We start from the raw sequence: 23996 nt of genomic DNA on the forward strand, positions 1-23996 counted from the left end.
CATGCTGGATTTATACACTTTCACTTCAGTCAAATTTTAAGTACTTGACTTATACATACTATTACCGAAGCAACATTTTAAAACCTTCTAAAACTAATAGAGTAACAATCCCAATGTTGCATTTATACAAACGTTAACTCAAGTATTATTATTATTAATGCTTTGACTTATACATCATTTTATATAAATGTAACATTTTCTATGTCACATAATTTTACTTATGTTACATTTTTAATTCTTTATTAATATTCCATTCCTTAAGTAACATTTTCAATTCTTGGATTACACATAATTTTAACCTGTTACTTTTCTTTTGACTACTGGATTTACACATACGTTTACCTGAGGAACGTTTATGTTATCTAACCTTTAACTAAGCAACAATTTCTATGATGGACTTATACATACTTTTACCTGAGTATGTTTGGAGTGCTTAACTTAAACATTTTCAATGCTAAAATTACAATTACATTTACCAAAGTAACCCGAAGAAGTAACCATGCTGGACTTATACATTCTTTATTTATGTAACTTTATCAAAGTCGCATTTATACATACTTTTACCAAAGTAACATTTAGGATGCCGGACTTTTACATATTTTTAATCTAAGTAATATTTTTGATACATTTACTAAAGTAACAATTTCAATACTGCATATATACTAACTTTAACATGAGTAAAACTTTCAATGACAAACGTATCCATTCTTCCACTTGTGTTAAATTCTATTAATGAAGTCATTCTCAATGTTGGACTTCTTTAATAACATTTGTGATGCTGGTTTTAAGTACTTTTATTTGAGTAACATCATTATTTGCTGACATATACATACTTTTAATTAAGTACTATTTTCATGCTGGAATTTTACGTAACTCTAACCAAGCAAATTTTAAATAGTGCAGTTTAACTTGTAAAAAAGTGTATTTGTGATATGGTACATTTACCTGACTAATGGACGCCTTAGTGGGTGTGTTCACTTGAAGGGCTTTTGGAAATCTCCAAGCTTTCAAATCATCAGAGAGAAGATATTCTGTTTACAGATGGAGGTACATGTGTTTAAATCAGCACTTAAAACTGTCATTACTTAAGATGAATAGATGTCTCAGGTAGTTACTGTTCTCCAGCTGAAGTAACATCAGAGTAGGGTGCCAGTATTTGTGCCTCACACCTTCCCCTCAGCTGTGTCGGACTGATGAAAGACGACATTTTTAGCCGCTGAAGTGAAATTACTGTAATTTTCTGGGGAGAAAAAGCCTCCAGCCGCCCGGCTAATGGTCGCCATTACAGTTTCTTTTTCTGACAGCGAGACGGACACCGCAGAGAAACAGGAAGTCCTCTGTCTGTCACCTTAGAGAACCTCATGTTTCAGATTAAAAAACACCTGTTTTATATAAGTAGTCATTTAATGGGCTGTAACTGTAGCTGTGCAAAGTGATTATCATGAGGCTTTAGTGTGAGCATTAGCAGAAAATACTTTTTCGGTGGTTTTACTGTGCTTTATATCGTCTTACTGGATGTGTTCTGCAAGCAGTTGGCAGGGATCAAAGGAAATTTAAGGAAAGGAGGCTGATGGTCTGCAAACGGGTATTTTTCATCTTTTATACCAAACCTAAAAGACAAACATATCTTCTTTAAGGCTATAGACCAGAGGCTCCAAATCTTTTCCGTTTGTGACCCCTTCGAATGAAGTATTAACATGAGTTATGAACAATTCAACCCAGGATTGATTTTTCTCTCTCAGTTTGTGTCTACTCAAGGATTTGTTGCAGCCTCAGGTGGTAGAAGTATTCAATATTTTAGAAAAAAAGGAAAGGAATTGAAGAAAAAAAAATTGTGTAACAGAAATATTTGTCTTGTCAGATCTGGGGCCCGACATCCAGGTTTGGAACAAACTCCTACGGACTGAACTCAGTTGGCTGATTCACATATTTATTTATTACATTTATTACAGGGCTTTTGATAGGGTGTAAAAATACCTCTCTGTTTATTCAACCTTATGCTGCTGTAGCCGTTACGTTATTGCAAAGGCGTTTGGTTCAGAGTCGAGCACTGTTGGAAGTGTCAGCGAGTGGGTGGGTTGTTTCAAGTACAGGTGTACAAAAAAATGATTCCAGGAAGTTTGAGTAACAGATCCACGAGTTTGACGGCTCAAGCCTGATTTATGCCTCTGCTTCGAGTCTATGTCATCGCTCTGTAATTACACTGCCTAAATACTAGTTGCATGGGGTTTCAATGCCTATGTGTTGAGTTTCTTCCAGCTTTTTGTGTACTTTGAACAATGTCGACTACAACAGAGTAGACAATGTGGGAGATTGAACTAATTGAAGCCAGCCAAACAGCTAGTTTTACAGAAAATATGCCTGTATCGATTGAGAGTGACGAATATTGTTTCTGTGATATGCTATCGAGCCAAGTGGACCAGACTTAAAGGAGACAAGGAGACGTCGGACATTGGCAATAGTCTTAAATTTAACTCAGAAGAACACTTTTATCAGATGCCAAAACACCACAAATTGTTACGAGGGTTTTACAACTTCAGGTTGTTTTTTGTACGGTGGCAATCAGTTTATTTTGAGCTGAAACATCTCTGATGTAAACTTTAGAAATAAAACTAATTGGCCTGGTCGAATGAGCCTCCAGAGCTGACCCAAGTACAAGAATGTATCTGCTCCACCACCAACACTGCGTCAATGCATTGAATTGAACAGGAGGGTTGCATTGTTTTGTTGTGCTGGTGTCTGTCAACTAAAACAAGGCCTCAGGCAATCATAACGTGTCAGTGAGATGCTAATCAGATGGTCAAATAGGGTCTAACCCCCCCACCCAAAACTCTCCGTAAAGTCACAACAAACTGTTCCATTGATTCTACTCATTTGGTCAGGTAGATGGTTTCAGACAGCACCAAAGTTTTGACTTTATGATGCCTCTACAGGATACGTCAGAAAATCACCAAAATTATTGAGATTCATCCTCACTGTCACAAGAACGGCTGCACCAAATTTCATTCCAATCCATCCGATCACTTCTGAGATATCTCAATGTGAATAATTGAACCAACCGACAGACTGTTCATTAAATTTGAGCCAGACTTACATCACCCTACAAGCCTTCCTCCTTCGGCTCGGTGGTTGCAAAATCACTGGAGCTGGTTGTGTGCATAACAGATTATGAATCAAACTGAAGAAAAACAACAAACGGGAAAAAATGCAGATTTGGAGGAAGTGGTGGTTGCGAAAACAGGCTGCAGCCTCCTGTTCTCCTTCAGACAGCTGAGAGGAGCCGTGATACGAGAGCGAGGCTGCAGGCGTAGTGATACGCTGACCTACGACAAAGTAGTGTCGAGACAGAAGGAATTTTTCACACCCTGTTGTTGGCGTTTACAATTTTTATCTCTTTTTGTTTCCTTTTTGCTGGAAATTCATTCACATATACTTCAGTATCACCGGCGGTGTCCAAAAATGTGAATTTTAAACGCTTAAAAAGAGATAAATGTCCTAAATTGTCCGAAATGTTTGACCTTTCTCTTTTGTTTACATGGAAATATGTAAAGCAGACTGTTGCAAACCATGAAATCATAGTCGGTATGTGGGAGAGAGGAACAAACACTCAGCTCGGGGCTTATATAAACTGAGTGACAGGCAGCACACACTCACTCACACACACACACACACACACACACACGCTCTCTTCATCTCTCTTCATTCAAAGGGCAGAGCTTTCCATAGAAGGAGGGATTGTGCTGGATTGGATAGAGGATGGAGGGAGCGGAGTGGGAGATGGGGGAGGAAGAGGAGGGAGGTGGAGGAGGGGGTCATTACTATGAGTCAGCACACACACACACACGCACACTCAGGTCGTTGTGTTACCATAGAGACAGCCGAGTTGGTCAGCATAAAAGCAGGAAGGACGATGACGGACTGTTAATGTGGAGTCCTAAAGGGGGGAGGAGGAGGAGGAGACGGGTGGAGGGAGGAGGAGGAGGAGGAGGAGGGAGGTTTGGGTTGACTTCATTAACCTCTGACCTCTTCACTCTTTGCTGCTAATAACTGCGTCTGAGTGATATTTGACCTTTGATCCCGGCAGGTTCAGCACCTGCTTGGCATGGTTTTGATCTTGTGTCCACTGGTTCAACGTCCAAAGTAGGTGTGTTTGTGTGTAGTGGTGTGTGCGTCAGCAGCTGTAAAGTGACACACATAATGGTTAAAGTATTGTGTTAGCTCTATGTGAAGAGAAATGTTCATTTTTCTGCCTTAACAGAGTCAAGCTGCAATTTGAAATCTCCATTTTAGTTTAAGAGTTGTATTTTATTGAACTTATGCAGATTTTATTTCATGTGTTAAGTTCTCAGATAAAGCTATGCTCTCTCTGCAGGATCCCTCCAAACGCTCCCACTGAGCCGTCTCATCACTGAGCAGCACCAGTTGTGAGGGTTTGACGACCTTTCTGGAGGTTATTTTAAAAAATTATTAAAAGATTTAAAATAAATGTGGATAAAAACCTTGAACACATGAAACTAAGTAAATGTGCAGTAGCTGTAAAAACAAGATCTGCATTTATTGGAAAACTAATTCCACTAACTAACTAAATCAAATTAAACTTTTTTTCTGGTAGAGACTATTTTAAATTCATAATTCTCTGAAATGAGAACAAGCCATACATAATATACATGTTTATGAGTGTAAACATACTGTTTCTATATACATGAGTGATGGAAAGTATATTTACTCAGGGCCTGTTCATAAGTACACACTGTACTTATGTGCTGTTTATTTTTAAGCCATTTTGTTGGAAAATGTTCTCCTTTTACTCCTCAGTATGTATGCAAGTTATTTTGCAGATCAATATCTTAAAAACTACAATAAACATATTATATACAATTATTATTAAATATTAAATTAAACTATAAAAATGAATAAAATGAGCTCTACTGCACACATTTTTAGTCATCTTTACATATACCTTTTTTTTTTAACAGTCACAAATGTACCTGTATTATTTTGTATGTATACGTGTGTATTGAAAACAGTAAATGTGTCTTTTCGTCTGCATAAATTAGCTGTTAGATTTTGTGTTCACTGCATATCTTCCTGAAGCTACACTGCATTCTTTGACACACCTCTTACTGCCAATAAAGTTTGCATGTGAAAGCAGCATGTACATGTGTGAAGGATGGTAATGAAAATGAGATACTGTACCTCTACATAATCCCACAGCTGCAGCCCTTCCACAGCTCCCAGCTTCCTGTTTGTAACCCCCACCCAGTGAATGCACAGAGAGGGCCACTTTAACATTTTAGCAACATGTTTATTGAAATAAAAATCTCGCTTTTAGCTGTAAAAAACAAAACAAAAAACACTGTACATATATTTCCCCAGAGAAGAAGTCGAGTACATGATTGAGCAGGTGTGTGATGGAGCCGACGTGATGTTGTGTGTCTGTAAATCCGTCTAGACGCCCGTGAAGTGTGAAGCCTCTGAGTGTTAACAGGCTAAATATTAACCCAGCTGGAGCGCTAGCAAGACGCTAACACAAGCAGGACTTCTGCAACTTCAGCTTCATATTTATGATGGTGATGACAGGGAATATGCAGTTGTGTGTGTGAGAGTCTTTGGTAAGTCTTAAGCAGAATCAATCAATGATATGCCCTTGTTAAGCACACACACACACACACACTCACAGGACAACACGATAATGTTGGAACAGATGAAAAAGTACAAAACAAAAAATATTTCACGTCTTTCACATATATGTACAGTCTGAACATCACAATGTGATTGTCTTAATGGGTTTTCACAGTGCATGTGACATTTTTCAAATTTCACAGCCGCAAAACATGATGACACGGCGTGAAAGCTCGTCACCGTCACGCAGTTAATGATCCCTATCCCTCCCCAACAACCCCCTTTTTGTACATTAAATAGAATAGAGCAAGGCACTCTGGGTAAAAGAAGGCGAAAGCGGGCGCCTGGAAAATTACCTGCCATTAATCTGTGCAAACAATTGACTTTTAAACCCCAGTGATTGGGAACACGGCAAAATTAAAAGTCGTATTTCAGCTAACCTGACAGGAGGTGCAGAGGTTAAGAAATGGTTGCATTTAGTCTTAGTGTACCTTTTCCTTCATAGTGTAGTAGCTCTTTACAACCCCCCACCCTCCTTTCTCCTTCTTATTCCCTTTCTTTCTTTAAGTCTTGGCTTCCTGACCGAGCTGAAATTACCTTAAATTGGTCCGAACTGGATGGAAACACTCTAAAGTGGCTCCTCAGCCCCAGTCTAGTTCCTGGCCAAAGAAAAAGCCCCAGAAACAATAAAAATGTGGGTACCAAACTAACTCAGGAATTCACAGTTGCTCTTTGTCACACTTCAACAAGCTGATCCGGCCATAAAGAGCAGCTTTAAACCCTCGAGTCAGCTCTCCAGACGAGAAAAAAAAACAAAAAAAAAGGAAAAGAAAAACACATTCAGACTTAATGAGGATGTCAGTGTGAACCTCTCAATGGTGGCACAAAGAACTCAAAATTCAAAACACTTGTGAATAACAAAAAAACTCATAACCTCCTTCATTTAACTGTGAAAACTTAAACATAAAACCAACGAAAAACATGTTAAAGCTAAGGATAGACCCATATGGGATATCAATAGTGAACTGATTATTAAGATTTTATATCATCATTTCTTTTTCTTGTTGTTTTCTTCAGAAGCTTCAAAACTTTAAGGAGTCCTCAACGTAAGAAGTGAACATTTTAACGTGTGATATGGAACAACAGACAAATTAAAATAAACAGTGTATGAAACAACCCTCCAGGTTTTTCTGCATCAACAGAGTTCATTTTGGGGGTTGTTATCACCAGATAAATATTGGTAAACCCATATTTGGTCTATCCCGTATGAATCCTTCATGGTGTGGATGAAGTGGTGTCCATGTCAAGGTGAAAACCAAAAAACGTAATAGAACGGAAAATGGTGAACACAACCAAACCAAACCAAAAACAAAACGGCCGTTTAGAAGTGGGTGCTGTGCGAGGGGGGAATCAGTGCAGCTTTGGAGGAAGGATATCGGCAAAAAAAGTCCCAGCATGACTACCACACCCGGTCGGTCCAAATAATGTCCCTGTGGTACATTGCCGTGTTTGCATAGTCTCCTACCTGTTTGCTGCTGTATTTGGGCGGGTTGGCCTTGTAGCTGTAATCCGAATATTGGTCGGAGCCTGTGGAGTTGTTGTCACCCGTTCCCACAAAGGTGTTAGTCGCAGGGAGGTCCTGAACAGCCTGGTGCTTCTTGGAGGCAGAGGGCGACTGAGGCTGTAGTTGAATTGAGGGTAAAGGGGAGTTCGAGCGGTAGTGGCGGCCCAAGTCAGGGCTTCCTGGCGGGTAGTTAAGGGGCAGGTGGATTCTGGGACTGTCGTTGACATTGTCGTTGATGAGGTTAAATTTAAGGCCTTTCTGCAAGCTGGCCTCCTCGTCCTCCTCCAGTGGCTTGGCTGGTTTGGGAGCTTTCCCCTTTTTGCTCTTTTTCCCCTTACCATTTTTGGGGCCTTGCTTTGGAGCGTACAAATCTTTACTCTCCTTCTTGCCAGCTTGATAACCACTCTTCGTGTCCTTCTGCAGTCGGTGTCTGATGACAACCACGGCGACAACCATGGCCAGAATCACAGCTGCAATACCCGCAAGGCTGCCATACAGGATGTTGCTGCGATGACCAAGAGTGTAGTTGGGATCTCCGGCAATGTCCCTGTCCAGAGGTGTGTACAGGCTGTGTCCAACCAGCGCCTCAATGAGGGAAACATTGGATTTGGTGTCGTTGACAAAAACGTGGACGAGGGCGGTGGTGTGACGGGGAGGTTTTCCTTTGTCGCTGACCCTCACAACCAGGCGGTGCAGACCGTTGTGCTTACCGGTGAATTCCTGTGCCAGTGTGATTTCCCCACTGCTGGGTGAGATGTGGAACAGGCCATATGGGTTGCCGCCTGTGAAGGTGTAGAGCAGCTCGGCGTTGGGTCCAGAGTCAATGTCCTCTGCCTCTACCACCTCCACACGGGTTTCTGTTGGGGTGATAGGCGACATATAGGTGTAGGAGGAGTTGGCCGGCTTGGTGACATAGGGGGCGTTATCATTCTCGTCTAGGACATTGATGGTCACACCCACATAGGAGGATCGAGGTGGGTCACCTGCATCCACAGCCTTCAGACGGAAGGTGTAAGTGCTCTCCTTCTCACGGTCGAAGGATATGTGAGACAGGATGGTTCCTGTGCCGTTCTGGATGACAAACTTGCCATTGTCTGGTTCTACAAACAGATTCACTCTGGCGTTCTCGCCCTTATCAGCATCAGTGACAGTCACCACACCAACAGGATTCAGTGGGGCCATGTTCTCGTTGACAGAGAAGCTGTAGCCGCTCAGCATGAACTTGGGGTCATTGTCATTGCGATCCAGGACATTAATCACCACTGTAGCAGTGCCAGTTTTGCTAGGGACACCCTTGTCTGCTGCTGCCACACGGAACTCATACCGCTCCGTCTCCTCCCGATCAAGCAAGTTCTTCACACTAACTTCCCCACTGTTGGCATCGATATCAAAGAGCCTACAGGCCGAGAGCTCAATGATGCTATAAGCTAGCTCTGCGTTGGTGCCGCTGTCTGCATCAGTTGCAATCATAGCCAGCACCTTTTCACCTGGCTGGTTGCCCTCAGCAAAGTCCACCTCGAGCAACGCTGGGGAAAAGTTTGGTGTGTTGTCATTCATGTCTGTGACCTGAACTTTGAGGGAGTTGGTGCTGGACAGGGCTGGGTTCCCAGAATCCACAGCAACAATTTCAATCCTGTAATCCTTGACACGCTCATAATCCAGCAGGGTAGTTGTCTGCAGGAAGTATTTCCTCTTACGATCATTAGCTGACTGGCTTGCAGGTCGAAGCTGAAATGGGACGTCGCCAGCAACCACACACGTCACAACTGCATTTTCCCCCTCATCCCGGTCTGACACCTGGACCAAAGCCACCGGTGTGCCAATGGGCATGTCCTCAGAGATGTTGGCCACACCATCCTGATGAGTCACCAAGCCGATGCCACGGATCTCAATGGCCGGTGCGTTGTCATTCTGATCCCTGACAATGATGGTCACCAGGACCTTGGAGCTCTTTGAGTTAGGCCCTCGATCTTTGGCGACCACAAAGAACTTGAGAAAGTTCTCCTCCTCCCGGTCCACCAAGCCCTTGACATAGATGATTCCAGTTGAACGGTCAATGCGCAGAAGCCTCTGGACGGTCTCTGATGCCTGATGGAGGCTGTAGTCAATCTCTCCGTTGGTGCCAGTGTCTGCATCATTGGCTCTGACCTGAGAGGACAAATAAAAAAGATTTACCTTTTCACATCCAAATGCTGTTTTACAAGAACCACACATTCATTAAAAACAAGTAATGACAACCGGTTTAATGAGTGGGAGTTGGACAAGACACAGACACCTTAAGGCCTGAGAAAACTCAAAATTATTTGTTTTTTTGCCAAACATGACCTGATTTATTTATACCTCCTCATTATGTTGAGTCTTACTCAGGGCATTTTTAGTAAATATTCTAAAATGTATTTTTGATTGATGTATCCTATTTGATAGAGGAGATTCCAGAGCAGGGCCACACCTTACCAGAGCGCCTTCCAGGATTCCTATGATTCCTCATCTTATGCTCTTTTTTCCTGTTCTTTCTCCTTTTCGATGACCCTGAGGACGTGTAGTGTCAAACTGGGGCAGATTTACCAGAACTGTTTATAGTTAATCCCAACAGGACAATTTTTTGTAAAGTTGGAGTCAAAACTGAGCAGCCATAATGCACAATGATCCAACTTCAGTTACAATTTAATGATCGTTTTGTTTCTTTGACTTACAAAGAGTCTCAAGCATTACTAATGAAAGACTACAAAGTCCTTTGTGTTTTCCTGAGGGGGGGTTTCTGCTGTGTGTGAAACATAACAGACGATCAAAGCTTAGTGCACACGCCCACGCAACAACATCTAACGGCCGTGCAGCGGGTCATTGGTATCTAATGGGCAGATGAGTGAATGTTAATGTTCCTCTCATTATCAGAAAAGCCCCGGCTCCTCAGGGCCCATTAGGAGACTGGAGAGGACAGACCAACATTGGCCACGATCCGGCTTCATACGCCTAAACCAAAAATAAATGGAAGTAATTAGTCAATTAGGAGGTAAGATCAGTCAGCAGAATATCACTTAGGACGTACTCGTTAGGACGCCTTTCTATCTACACATCTAATACTTTTTAATTGCATTCATTCAATGCTGCGGCTACTGTTAAGAAATGTAGGTCGCTGTGTAGAATTAAATGAACTAGTTGTTGAACAGCTGATTTAAATGTCGCAGGTGCTGCTGGTTCAGCGTTTTCTACAGGTTTCACCTGGGACCTACATTAATGTAATTAGGGTTTTTAAATTTTAAGGCCATTATTCCCTTTAAAGCAGAACTGAATCTGAGCCAAGCCTGCACTCAGCAAAGTAATCTCCTACAATTTAAGACCTGAAAAATACAAGAAAAAAAGAAATCTCCCAGTGAGCGGGGTAAAAGATTGTTTGAGCCTAACAAACAATAAAACTTGTTTGGGCCAAGGACACAGTGATTTACTTTACTTTCTGAGGTATAGTTTAACATTCTTGGGGATGGGCTTGTGAACGTTTTTACCAAGACTTTGATGAGATGATTCCATCACTCTAATGTCTGTGGGACGAATCGTAAGCTCCAGCCAGGAGCTTGTTATCTTAGCTTAGCATTAAGACTTGAAGTATTAATTAAAAGTACAAATCCAACAAACTGAGACGAATTGCTACTTCTTAGAAAAGCGTAACTTCAACTAAACAAAACATGCCACAGTGACACTGAACAAACAAGATGTAATGTGGAACTTTGGACATAGTCTGTATGTCTTTATGCTAAGCTATGCTAACTGGCAGATGGAGTCCAGTTTTTCTCAAGGTTTTTCCTTTCCACTCTTGTATTTGTTGCAATGTTCTGACGTCACTATTTTCTTTCCCTTTCTTTCTCAAAGAGTCTGTTTTTATTTTCTGGTATAATAAATAATGAACTCTTTTTCAGCACTGAAAAGATTTGGTTGAACTCATGTGGAGTGTTTTTGTTAATATTTCCAAAGAGGAATCTATGTTATGTGTTTTTATGAACTACAATATTAACCTACACCCACACAAATCCAGACTGTTGAACATAGTTTTGGTATTTCAAAAAGCAGTGCCCTGTTCATAGAAATCAAACTATTGGAAAGCAGAAGTTTTGTTTAGGGTTTATTATGCAGAACTCTAATTTATTTCGAAGGTGGGGGATTTTCTTTTTTCATGTCGTTTGTGTTCAGGGCACCTCATTGAATTAAAATCAAATAAGAAACAAAAGCAGACAAAGATATTAGAAAGTATGAATCATTTCATAAGCTCAAATAAGCAGACAAGTGCATTTCTGAAATATTATTTCTGTAAAATACCAGATATGTTTATAGAAATATGTAAACCAGTCCTGGCTGTTGTTAGTTCACATCTAAACCTCAAAGCTTTGAAATAAAGGCCTTGATGAACCAAACACAGAAAATGTGACTCAAACGAACTTTGTTGGCCGATTCACCGGATTTTCTCCTTAAATGGTCAATAGAGTCTGTAGTTCCTGCTGCTATATAATAAATATCTGGTTTCCTGCCTGCTCAGGATTGTGACAGACCGTCACGCCGGCACACCTCGAGGGTGACCGTGGAAGTCACTGATCCGAGTCGGAGAGGTTAAGGTTAAAGAAAGCATGAAAGTGAAATTATAATTTCTCCAGACCATTGATTTCCTTTCCTCCGGTGCGGCTTTAAGCAGCAGACATCACCAAACGGCGGTGAATTATTGACAGCTTCTGAGAATTGCGTATTGAACAGTTGAGCTGCTGGAGCAAAGTGCTGCTGTGATGAGGGTCGGAGCTGTGCTGGCTGCTCTCCAAGGCCGCTCTGTCCGGGCGAAAAGCAAATATAAACACTGCTTATCTCCCAGTTAACAATTAACCAGCTAGGCAGAATGGTTTCATCAATGAGCCGACCAGATTCTCTGCATGTTTTATGACAGAAAACCTCTGATTTCTGCTCCACGTGTATTTCATTAAACCATCAATGTATTGACTGGTTGCCTTCTTTAAAGGAGGGGCTCAGTTTCTTACTGCAGAAAGACGTTTATATCCTGTCTGGTTATTATTGACCACAACACATTATAATAACATGTTACTTTAGAGGGCCGGGTTATTTTTAGTTCTTTTATTCGTTTTGAAGCTGGTTGCCATAAAGTGTTTTTTTTAGGCTTTACAGTAAAAGAGTGAAGCACTGGTTCTGATGGGTGACCCTGCAGGTGCTCTTCGGTGGGGGAGGTGAAAGTACGAAACCAAAACAAGTCTTTCTTTCACGGTGCTGATGAAGATGTAGAGTCCATACATCTTGGTCTTTACATTATTATACAAAAAGAATAAATTCATAACATTATTAACCCGGGAGACTGAGAGCCTTGTTTTTCCTTTTGTCTTATTAATAAGAAAGACGTCCTTGATTTAGTTTGTTATTTATAGTTTTTATGTTTCATTCAGTCATGAGAGAAAATGACCATTCCAAATCATTCCTATGGATCTGAAAAAGATCCTTTATCTGAAAGGGGACACGAACAATGGGACAGACGTGATTAGATATTCAAACATTACTTATGGGCCATTTTTCACAATATGTTGTTAGTGTTAAATTACAGCCAAGCCCTTAAACTCAGTACAGTTTGTTCTGCTGCTATAATGAGCTCGCATGCAGTGTTACAAACCAGTGCTCGGTTCAGTTTCCTCTTCCAGATCAGTGACTCAGATAATTCGATTAAACTGGACTTGTGAACCGAGATTTCACAGCAACAAAAAACGTAATTTTATCAAAGTGACACAAGGATGTACAAAAACATCAAACGCAGCATGAAAGGAGAGAAATCAGTGGTGGATAGTTTAAAATCACCCTATGAATTTAATTTAAGTGGGACTCTGGTATGAGTGAAATTCAGGATAAATCCATCCCTCTTAATGTCTGAGTTTTTATTGTGCATAGGAACGTTACTCGACACCAGAAGTGCTCTGACCCTGGCAGATTTAAGAACGTCACCCAGGACGCCATCAATCTGAAGAGAAAGCTTATTGAACAATTAGATTTTCAGAGCCTTTAATCGACTAATAATCATAAGACTTCTTTGGCTTATTAATGAGTTAATTGTAATAATGTGTCGCACTGTTCTTGTCCCTTTTCATTTAGAGGATCTCTTCAAATCTATAAAGACTAATTGAGATTATTGACAGTTTCCCAAATGACTAGCAGCCAAATTTGTAAAGAAGACAATGAAAAACATTGAATATTTCTGAGTAAAACAAGTCAGAGTTTTAATCTCCCTCTGCGTGTGAGTATTTCTTGTCCACCAAACATTGCATTACAGCCTTGGGCCCTGTTGGTGATAACACTGAGAGCTGCAGGACAACACGGCGCACTGACTGCACATAATATGCTGCTCAATTATCCGTACAGACAGATGGTGCGGTGGAGGTGAAGCAGGGGCGTGGGATCTCTGCGTGTAGTCACATATTAACTACTGATTCAACTTCACCTCTGAGCCCTCAGACCGGGGGCGGCCGGTACGTGATGTCGCCGAGCAGGAAGGTTTGGTTTAGCTCGGTGAACATCCTGCCAAACCCACCTCCCTGTATCATCCTCCTCTTCCTCTCCCTGAGTGCGGCGCGACCAGCCAGCCTTCCAGTGAGCCGTGCATGACTTAATCTGAGTCAGTCATGAGATTATCCACGGGGCTTATTGGTATTATTGCTCTGGATGTGGCTCATTGCATTTCAGAGAGCCTCAGAATTCATTTCACTTAACGTGCGTTTGAGGAGTGATGCTTTAGAGGCAGCGGGACAGCGCTTAACTAGACGACACTGACCTGCTTAAATGGTCCAATAGCGGTAAAGGCATGTACATCATTGCCTTGTGACTAGCTCTTTGCAGTAGCGCGTGTTTTGCATATTTTAACCTGTTCTGTGAAAGTAAAAGGTTTTTCGAATTGCTCCAGTAGATTGCGTCAGTTGACAGTCACAGAAAAGGCTGTAATGGCTGCATCGGAATCCTTGGGGGAAAATGTGCCAGCTCAAAGTCCGTCCACTAAGAGTCTGAGCACATTAAAGAGAGGATACTTACGTGCGGGGAGCTTTTTTGTTAAAGATGCTTTTTCTAAAACAGAAACAGCCTTTTAACCGCTGTCTTAAAAGCCACCAGACTCCATCGACAAAAGCAGCAATTTTACTTTGCACAACAAGGGACTCGCTGTCAGAAGTTTTGTGTTACTCACATGTTGTTTTGAAATCCAACTTACAATGTAGATCTGATCGAGGCGGTAGACCAGCAACTCTGATGACCAGGGGTGCTGTTGTCTATGAAGTCTGGTGGCTGTTAAACTATGACTGTAATGATGGAAAACGTTTGCAGCCCACTATGATTTGGTCATTAAATATGTACATTCAGTACTTGTGCAGTATTTGTGTGTACTGACCTGCAGCACAGAGTGTCCCATCGGGCTGTTCTCCGGCAGTTCGGCCTCGTAGTGAGTCCTCTCAAACTTTGGAACGTTGTCGTTCTGGTCGGTGACGGTGACCCGCAGCAGAGCGCTGCTCGCCCTCGCTGGCCTCCCACCATCCACCACGCGGATGTTTAGGTCGTACGAGTCCTTCTTCTCGCGGTCCAGGTTTCCCATTACAACCAACTGGGGCAGCTTCTCGTCGCTGTCAACGGCGACCTGCAGGCTGAAGAGCTGGTCAGCGTCTGGCCCGGTGCTCAGCGAGTACTCGGCTACGCCGTTGGTGCCGTAGTCCCTATCAGAGGCCATGGGGATGGAGAAGAGGGCGCCGATATGCGTGTTCTCTGGGATGGAGAGGGTGAGGATGGGAGAGGAGAACTGTGGCGTGTTGTCGTTGATGTCCAGCACCTCGATGCGTCCCTCGATCAGCCGTGGCCCTGAGCCGATTCCTTTGACCATGTCTGTGATCGACACCTCGAACTCTAGGAAACATTTGTCGCCTTCAAACAGGTTGCGACAGTCCCTCAGCATCTCGCGGTCAATGGAGACCTCCGTGGTGTAGATGTCGCCAGTCTTTCCGTCCACCCTCAGGTACGGCGAGCCCACCTCCAGCTTGTAGAGGTGGCCGGTGTCAGGCAGGCCCTGGTCCGCCGCAAGGCTGCCGATCAGCGTGTTGGGCGGCTGCTCCTCAGGAACTCGATACAGGATGTCGGTGGGCGCGGCGCTGCAGGAGACCAACAGGACGACTGCCAGGAACAGCGGAACCTCCCACCTTAGCGCTGCCATGTCTCCGCCCACTCTGAAGAAGAGAGAGAGAAAACAGATTAGCTAAACTGTCCGTTACTCATTCTTTGTTCAACAGACAGACAGGAAGCTGACTTAGACTCCACACAGCTGCTCCTTTCTCAGATTTATGTCACAACGCTCAGAAATAGACGGTCAAAGTCGGCTCCTTGGGCCACTAAACATGTCCTAAACTGTTATTTGCTAGACCTGAGGGTGACGAGGCTGCAGGCCCGGTACCACCGCCGGCTGCAGTGTGCAGAGCGCAGCCGAGCAGCACAGAATGATGACTTCCTCCCGCTGCCAGTCCGCCGCTCTGACAGGAAGACAAACCGAACGCTGCAGGCCACAGTCGACCAAAAAATACTGACGGGAGGCAACGAGAAGGAACCACACGACTGCTTGTCTCAGCAACTCTGACTTAAGACTTTATAAACCTTTTTAAGCTGATTAGAACAGATAGAAATAAATATGTCAACTGGTGTGAGTACAGACGAAGCCTGCACTCAAGTCTCTGTCGTCACAATTCAGTTTTATTTTGAAAATCCGCACCTCTTCCTTCTCTATTTCAGAGCCGCAGCAGGACAGTGGGTAATCACCAAGTGTTTACAGAGCGGGATTTGTTATGACAACTTCTACTTATACGACTTTTATGATCTGACAGTCCTGACATTTGGCCGACGGACCCTGCTGAACGTGGGCAGAATAAAGACTTGATTACATTTTTGAGTTACCAGAGTTGAAGGCATTTTTTTATTTTCTCTATTTAACGTTTGATAGATCGATTTTAAGTCTGTTTTCTGAGAGATAATAGGAGGGTATCATCAGTGGACAGCTTCTCCTGAAATCGACAGCTTTCCTACGAGTTTAAATTTGTTGGAATTTCAGGATGTTAAGCGTTTAAATGTGTCTGCTGCATCGTTACGTCAGTCAGAAAGCAAAGTGTTAACATGATGCATGTTCCTGAATAAAGGTGGAGTTTTCTTTTAGGCCTGGAAGCTAAACGCAGTGAAGAGCCAGGTCTCGTCTCCAGTTTGCATTCAGATTGCACTTCCCTCGACCCTCCTTATCACCACGTCGTCTGTCATCAAAATATATGACTACAGGAACAGCACAAACGTGTGAACCAGTCTACCTACAGACACCCAGGTTACCACCCCCGTTCCAAAACCACATGTGAAATCATGCTCAACAATGAGACATTAAATATCTCACCTTCGTACTGTTTGAGCAAATATATGTTTAAAGTGTATTTCTAGGCTGCAATACGTCCTAATGCACAGAGAGCAACAGAGTAACAGGAGGTCAGCAGTGACCCAACAGCTTTTCTCTGCCCCCGAGGCGTCTTTGTGAGTAAATCAGGCCATGACTGACTCATCTGACTAAAGCCCGTGTGGCTGCATTAGGTCCCTGTTACACTGGGAATGAAGGGGAGGAAGTCGCACAACAACCGGACACAACGGCGTGTTAACACCTGATCGGAACGGAAACATGCGAAGGCAGGGTGAAAACACGGCTGTGGTTACATCGCGAGCCTTTAAACTGAGCGAAAATCAAAAATATATAAAGCTACAGCCTTTGTTCTTTTTGCAACAGGAAGCTGAGGCCTCTGTGTTCGGTTTCATCATGTTGTAGCATCATTACTTTATGTGCAGTGTGAAATGCGTCGACGGTGCTGGAGCAGCAGGAAATGGCTGCATTTGTGCCTGTTTAAATGGACCTTAAACAAAAACAATGACAGCAAATGGATAACTTACAAAACTAACTTAACCTGAAGATTGTGCAGATTTTAGGGATATGAAAAATTTGAAAATACTCCAAAAAATGACATCACAATGCGCAAGAATTCATATAGCAACTTATAGACCAGGTTAAATATATGATTTAACAGCGCAGATTTTCAGACAGTCTCTGCTGGAAGAATTTCTATTGTTACACTCGTTTATTTACATAAAAGGGCGGAAATAGTCGTGTAAAGAGAGAGACAAGAAGAGCGACAGAGAAGCTCGAACACCTGAAGTGGCCGTAAATGTCAGAGCGTCGCTTTTAAGGAACTTAAAAGAAATTGGGGTTTCCAGAGATGTTCGACACACTGGCGCCTCAAAGTCTTCTTCTGTTTCACAACCTTTAGCCTTTTAAATTTATAATAAATCAGATCATTTCAGACATTTTCAAACAGCCTTGTTGTCTTCTAGCAAACAAGGCTGCTCACCAACATCACAAACTCAGATTAAAGGCTTCTCGAGCTTTATAATGTCAATTTGAGTGAAAAATAAGAAGACTTGAATTTAATTTGACACGTAAAAGACGATGTTTTACTCACAAACTGACTCCTCACCTCGTGCCCGTCTGGTTTTTATAATGTTTATATTTGAGCCAGACTCTCACAGATAGAAACTCTTTCTTCCTCTCCTCCGTCCCCATGCAACCTCTCTTTCTCTGTCTTCTCTCTCCGTCTCTACACATTTTTTTTTATCTCTTGGCAGTAATTCATCGCAGGCGCACTCTGCAGTTCGTGCTGTAGGAGTTTCTCGGCTGCAGGCCGCAGAGGTTAATCTGAAGAGCCTTTTTTTTTTTCTCCTCACGTCCTTGATTTGTGAAAGAGAACACACACACACACACACACACACACACACACTCTCACATAGACCAGCATGCTGAGCAGGAAGCAGGAAGTCTTGCGCTCTCCTCCTCCTCATCCTCTAACCACTGCAACGCTCATGCAAAGAGATGACTGTGTCATACTGCCCTGCTTCTATACATGTTTTTATATCTGCGTGTGCGTTTGTGGGAATGAAGGTTTGTATTTTCAGAGCCCGTTCAGCCTCCTACAGAGCGAGAGAGAACACAGACCTTGTACACGTTGCTTTACATGAAAGAAACTTTAGCATTAAATTAACTCTGTTAACATGTTTTTTAAATAACCCTCCACGCATCACAACCTCTTCCCTTTAAAGCCTATTCATCAGATAAAGCTGTGTATCAAGGTGATATGAGGCTATATCTGCACTACGCACAACACCATCAGGCCATCCACTCATACCTCAGGTAATCTTTCAAAAACTACTACAAGAGTCTGAATCTTAAGCCATGTGGCCATCTTTAACAACAGTTAAGCTAGCTTGGTTTTAGCTTAAGTCCGTCCTTGTCTGCTGCTTTTCGGGGGGATTTAGCATCTTGAATCAGCAGCACTGTCGTGAGGAAAGCAAGCAAACTGCTAGTCCTTTCTTCTTCCTCGGCTAAACATGAAGGACCGAGACAGACGCAAGAGCCATTTGCATCCTTTTATAAGACATATTCCTGATTAGAGGAAGCTACGTTACTAAACCATAAGCGACTGGTCGGCGTTAGTGGTTTGAAAATATTTGGCAAACACTGATTTATCTCAACAGTTACTTTTAGAATGACGGAAATCAGTTAGTTAGCTATAGTCCTTGAGGTGTGTTCAAGTGCTACTTCTTTGCTCAGACACGGGAGACAAGCGGCGATGCAACAGCCTTTTTCACCCCCTGTGGTTCCTTTAAGTCCCTTTGGCGTGTCTGGGGTCTGATGTGCACTTTACAGCCTAAATTATGTGGACGGGCTCCATGAAGAATTGGTTTTCACAGTTTTGTGTGGAGAAAATAATCCAACACCTTTGGGATGACCTGGATGCTTTTGGTGTCCATATACTTTTGGCAATTTAGCATTTGTAACTAATCATTTTTCTAAGTCTAATAATCAAATTGACTGCTTCAGATGAGCTTCGTTCAAACATGCGCACTATGAGGAGTGTTTGACGAAGCCGCAGACATCAGTGGATGCAAAAACCAAGAAATGTTTACAGAGAACAGGCTAATATTTATAATATGTCTGATTCAATTTATCTTTAAGTCTAAAAAAATCCAGGAAAAAAACTCTTTTGACAATCCCGTAATATTCATTTAACAATGACACAAAGCAGTCAAGAGCAGGAAACCTCAACAGCTGAGCGGCTGAAAGCAACAAATGTTTAACGTAACCGTTCCCTGCTGTGACACACACACCTAATTAGCCCTGGACGCATGTGAATGTGTGTGTGTGTGTGTGTGTGTGTGTGTGTTTGCAAGTGTGAATGCGCATGTGAATACCTCTGTGTGTGTGTTACAGTGTAAAGTGTGTGTTTCTTTTCTCACATTTTTCCTCCAGAGCTGCCAAATACTCCAAATAGCAGCGACCTCTGACCTCTGACCCCACGTGGCATTTCACACGTCTCTGTGGTAACGGAGCTGGAACAACACTGTTTAGTGGCTGACGTGCAGCCTGTTAATGTAACACTGAAGGCATCACAGTCTGCCGTCCCATCCTTTGTGCTAATGCTAGTTTCTAACCTCATGTTTATATAACTGTATAAAAAGATGCACTTTCATTCACTTTGATGGCTGTAAACTCTCAACAGAAATGCCTGGATGATTTTCCAGGTTACAGTGCACATAGGTGAATAATAAATGTGTGACTTGTGCATTAACATGAAACCTTGCACCACTGTTTGTCCTGACAGCCGAGTCTGTTTAACAGTGACCTCATGATTTGCCTGCAGCTCAACGTAAACCAGGAAATTCACGACATGAGGGAACGCTTTCAGGAGGAGATATAAGGCCTGAATTCATCTGGATTTTATTTATCTGGATGCTAATCCTGTCGTAAAACCATAACACACTGTTTCGTTATTCTCTTATCTTCTTTCTGATGATTTCCCCAAATTAAGCTCAACAATGTTCCTGCTTTAAACCATTACGCATCATTTTAGTCGCAAAGTTTCCCAAAGAGTTCAACATATTTGGTATTTGTCGGAGACTGTAAGATCTCCGCTAAACGTGTGTTTCTGTGAATGAGGTTTGGTGGTTCAGCTTGAATCTGTAATGATAGACACACTACCTGAACACAAACTTCAAGCTTATAAAAGACAATCGGAAATTGGCAAAATTTTGACTTGAGTCTGTTTCAGAAGAGGTCAAACTTTCTGAGAGTACCGTCACAGCGATAAACCATTACTTTAGGGGGTCATTGTAACTAACAATAAAATCTATACTTTTGTTATACCTTACATTTTCCAAGATGGTTATTATGATGTGGAAATTTACAGTTGCAACCCCAAGCCCACACAAACTTTTCAAAACACGCAACCTTTTGACTGGAATCTGGTTCTAATCAAAGACGGAAATTGCCAAACTTTTTCATCTCAAAGTTATTTTGGTTACAGACACGTTTCTGTTCCAGAGAAAACATCACGGCCTCGTTAAGTTCTGATGAACCATAATATATTTCCTGTGAAATCCATTCAGAGCTCTTAAAAGTTGTGCAGCACTCAAGCTCACAACCAGCAGCTGCAATCTGACACCAACTTCCTTCATACACTGCTCCAAGCTCCAACCTGACAAGTGACGTGTGAATTATGAGGCCCGTAATGTAAACGGCAACATGTGGGATCAGGGAAGTTTGAGAACGGGACAAACGTTTGGGAAATACAAAAAACATCAGGCTGCTTGTTGATTTGACCTCTTCGCCGACATGATGTTAACATGTTTGTTCTCATGTAGTGTGTGCTGTTGTGTGTGTGTGTGCTTTTGTGTGTGTGTCTTGTCTCCTCAGGGATGCTGCCGGGTTAGCTAGAGATCGTCCGGCTCGTCCTGTTTCCCACAGTCCAAAACTTTCTCACCAACTGGCCACAATGTTCGTGTATGTGTGTGTACCAGCAGGACGAGCCAGCAAGCTGCTGGATCCAGTCTGTGTGTGTGTGCGATACAAAACAAAGACACTGCAGGCTGTATAAGGACAGTAACATTTCCATGTGTAAGGAAGGCAGTCACTGTTTGATGGTTTGACTCCTGGAAGGGGGCGAGAGACAAAGACGACAATAGAGGACATAGAGGGAGAGAGAGACAGGGCGTGTGCAGACAACAGCACTCGTCTGTACATTACAAAGCAGCTGAATGGCCCTGTTACCACCCACTGAGTATGTGTGTGTGTGCGTGTGTGTGTCCATTGATATTCAGAGTGTGTCTCCATGTTAATGTCCCACCTGCATCACACAGTTTAACTACTGTACATTACATCACATTAGCAAGACAAGCTACAGAGCTGCGGCTGCAAGGACATTTACAGCTGAACATGCAACAACAAGGCGTTCGTCCTTGTGAAAATCATGTCAATGTCTTTCATACAAACTTAAAGTTAATTTAAACGTGTAGTGCTGCCACCTACAAGCTGACAAATTCAAACATTTGTGGAGAAAACCCTGAGAAGACTTGCCTTGAGTCAGCTGAATCTCTTCTTCTACTCTTGCTTTTTGGCTGCGTCGTACAAAAGAAGCAGCATGGCAGGCAGTAAACTTTACACAGAAGGTCTCAAAATGTTTCACCATCATCCAAAAGGTTACAAATGGGGGCTGAAAGTTCACAGAGGTCTCCTACTTTCCAAAACAAACAGACACGATGGCTTAACCATGTGAACGCACTCAATTAGGCAGTTTTAAGTAAAAAAATCTGTGTTTTTCAGATGCTCTTTGGTGAGACTACGAGGACTGCGAGCTGAACCATCCCTAACTCTAGCTTAGTTAGTTCTTCTGTTTATGTAATATCCAGTAATCTGACGATACAATCCGTTGTCTGGTGAAACAATGAAGTTAAAATCAAAGTAATGTGACTTAAAACACGAAGAAATCGATCAGATGGTTGTTTTAATGTCCGTCTGAGAGCCAACGCAGACAGAAAATGGATAAACTGGCACAACTCTTTTCTGTGATGGTTTTCCTCATCAAACTTGTGAGTCTATTTTGTGTGAAGAGGTTCAACAATCTTCAACATTTGATTTGTGTTATCGATTGTAAACACACAGCGCTGGATGTCTTTGGGGCTCCAAACAAAGCCAATGTCAACCAAAGGGTAGAAATCTCATACCAGTTATGTTCAGAGTCACCGTCTCTGCACTGCAGATATTTAAGCTGCTTAACATTTTACAAATGCTGCTAAAAGTTGTCAATAATGTGTTTATGATAGAAGACATTAGGGACTAATCAGGATCAATAATACCAATTAAAAGACACTCCGTACTCAGATAAGTACAAACTACAACGAGTTAAAATACCACATTATACCACAAACCAACTGATATGAAGACCAGTGTTGGAAAACTATCTTCATACTGACACACATATATGTTGTGATAAATCAAAATAGGATTCAAAAACAAAATACCCACATTAATTATATTGTTAATTAAATATCACACTTATTAATAACATTGAAATAAAAGCCACGCATGTTTAAATAAAACCTACTTGAATGTCTTACTTACATTCGTTCCGTGTCACTCTGTTACAGCAGCACAGTCGATCTAATTTGTTATTAAGTAATTTTTTTTTTTTAATTACTAGAAAACAAAATAAAATGGAACTTTACGCTGGAGTACTGACCTTCAGACCTTCAGACCTTCAGACTGGAAACTGAGCTGGTTAAAAATCCACTGAAATGAGCTGCTGCGCTTCTCGGCCCTCCCTGGTCGACTGTGCTTCTGCACTGCATGCAGCCAGAGTTGGGACCCTTATCTCCATAACAAACAGCCCACCGGTTACCTAACACATGACCCGCCCCCAAACTTTCTCTTTTACAGGAAATACATGACAACAAGGAAGTGAAGGTGGCATTTCAGCGTGACTTAAAAACAGAATTTTATCTAAATGATCAGAAACCTCGATGTGTTATCAGCTTGTATCATAAGAATGTTTATGATCTAAAGATGCTGTAAAATATAAACTCTTTTAATTCAGGCAAATTAAAAAGACTCCTTTTTTGGTTTAGGAAAGCAGCTGTAAAAAGTTGGCATAAAATGTTTATAATCTTGTTTACTTATTCTTTAAACAATTCGTTCCATATTCTCATCACATTTTGCCAATTGTATAACACTTTCTTAAGACAGGAAGTATCGATGCCATTTCACTGCAACTTAAACACTATGCTCTGTTTTCAGATTGTCGTATCATATCGAAGCGTTATTGTAAACTCATAAACCAGAGCATCAAATCGTGCTTCAGGAACTCATTAATAATTATTTCTACACTTCAAATACACCAAAATTGAACTTCAATACAACTGAAATGTGTCCAAAGTACCAAAAGTTGGCATCAAATGTCTCGTTAATTCATTCTTTGAACATTTAGTTCCAGATTCACGTCTAAATGTTGCCAATATAAGGCTGTTTTCTTTGGACGAGGATGTTGTCTGGCTGATTATATTTGGGCAACATTTAATTTAATATCTAGTAAACCGAAGCATGAAATCATAAAGCCATTTTTTCATATGATCATTTCAGTCTGCTGCTGTTTATTTCCACTAATTAGTGCGTGTCTTTTTCTGGGATCTATTTCACATGAAACTTGTGTTTGTGTGACAGAAACCAAATAAAGTCGTCTGCGATACATGAAAGGTTGAATAATCCCCGGCATCATTTTTAATTGCAGTGATGTGTTCTGTAATTAAATCTGAATATTATCAGACCAATTACAAACCATTAAATATGACAACTATTCTCTGAAATCTGGCAACAGAAAAACTGCTGTGGCCAGGAGCCAAACTGGAAACC

The 23996-nt window shown here is 41.9% G+C and overlaps 1 protein-coding gene across 2 annotated transcripts in view; it reads right to left on the bottom strand.

The window, feature by feature from the left end:
* Positions 1-23996, bottom strand: part of LOC138597778 (protocadherin-1-like) — a 204717-nt gene that overhangs the window by 172721 nt on the left and 8000 nt on the right. For both annotated transcript variants that reach the window (XM_069669288.1, XM_069669289.1), the window contains exons 2-3: positions 14592-15414; positions 7148-9334 (exon numbers count right to left, since the gene is read on the bottom strand). In XM_069669288.1, coding sequence (XP_069525389.1) covers positions 7148-9334; positions 14592-15401 — 2997 coding nt within the window. In that variant the 5' untranslated portion in view covers positions 15402-15414. The remainder of the gene's footprint in view (positions 1-7147; positions 9335-14591; positions 15415-23996) is intronic.

This window comes from Semicossyphus pulcher, unplaced genomic scaffold (genome assembly GCF_022749685.1).
Source record: "Semicossyphus pulcher isolate SPU_LCO1_2020_fin unplaced genomic scaffold, fSemPul1.0.p SCAF_2, whole genome shotgun sequence".
Lineage (NCBI taxonomy): Eukaryota > Metazoa > Chordata > Actinopteri > Labriformes > Labridae > Semicossyphus > Semicossyphus pulcher.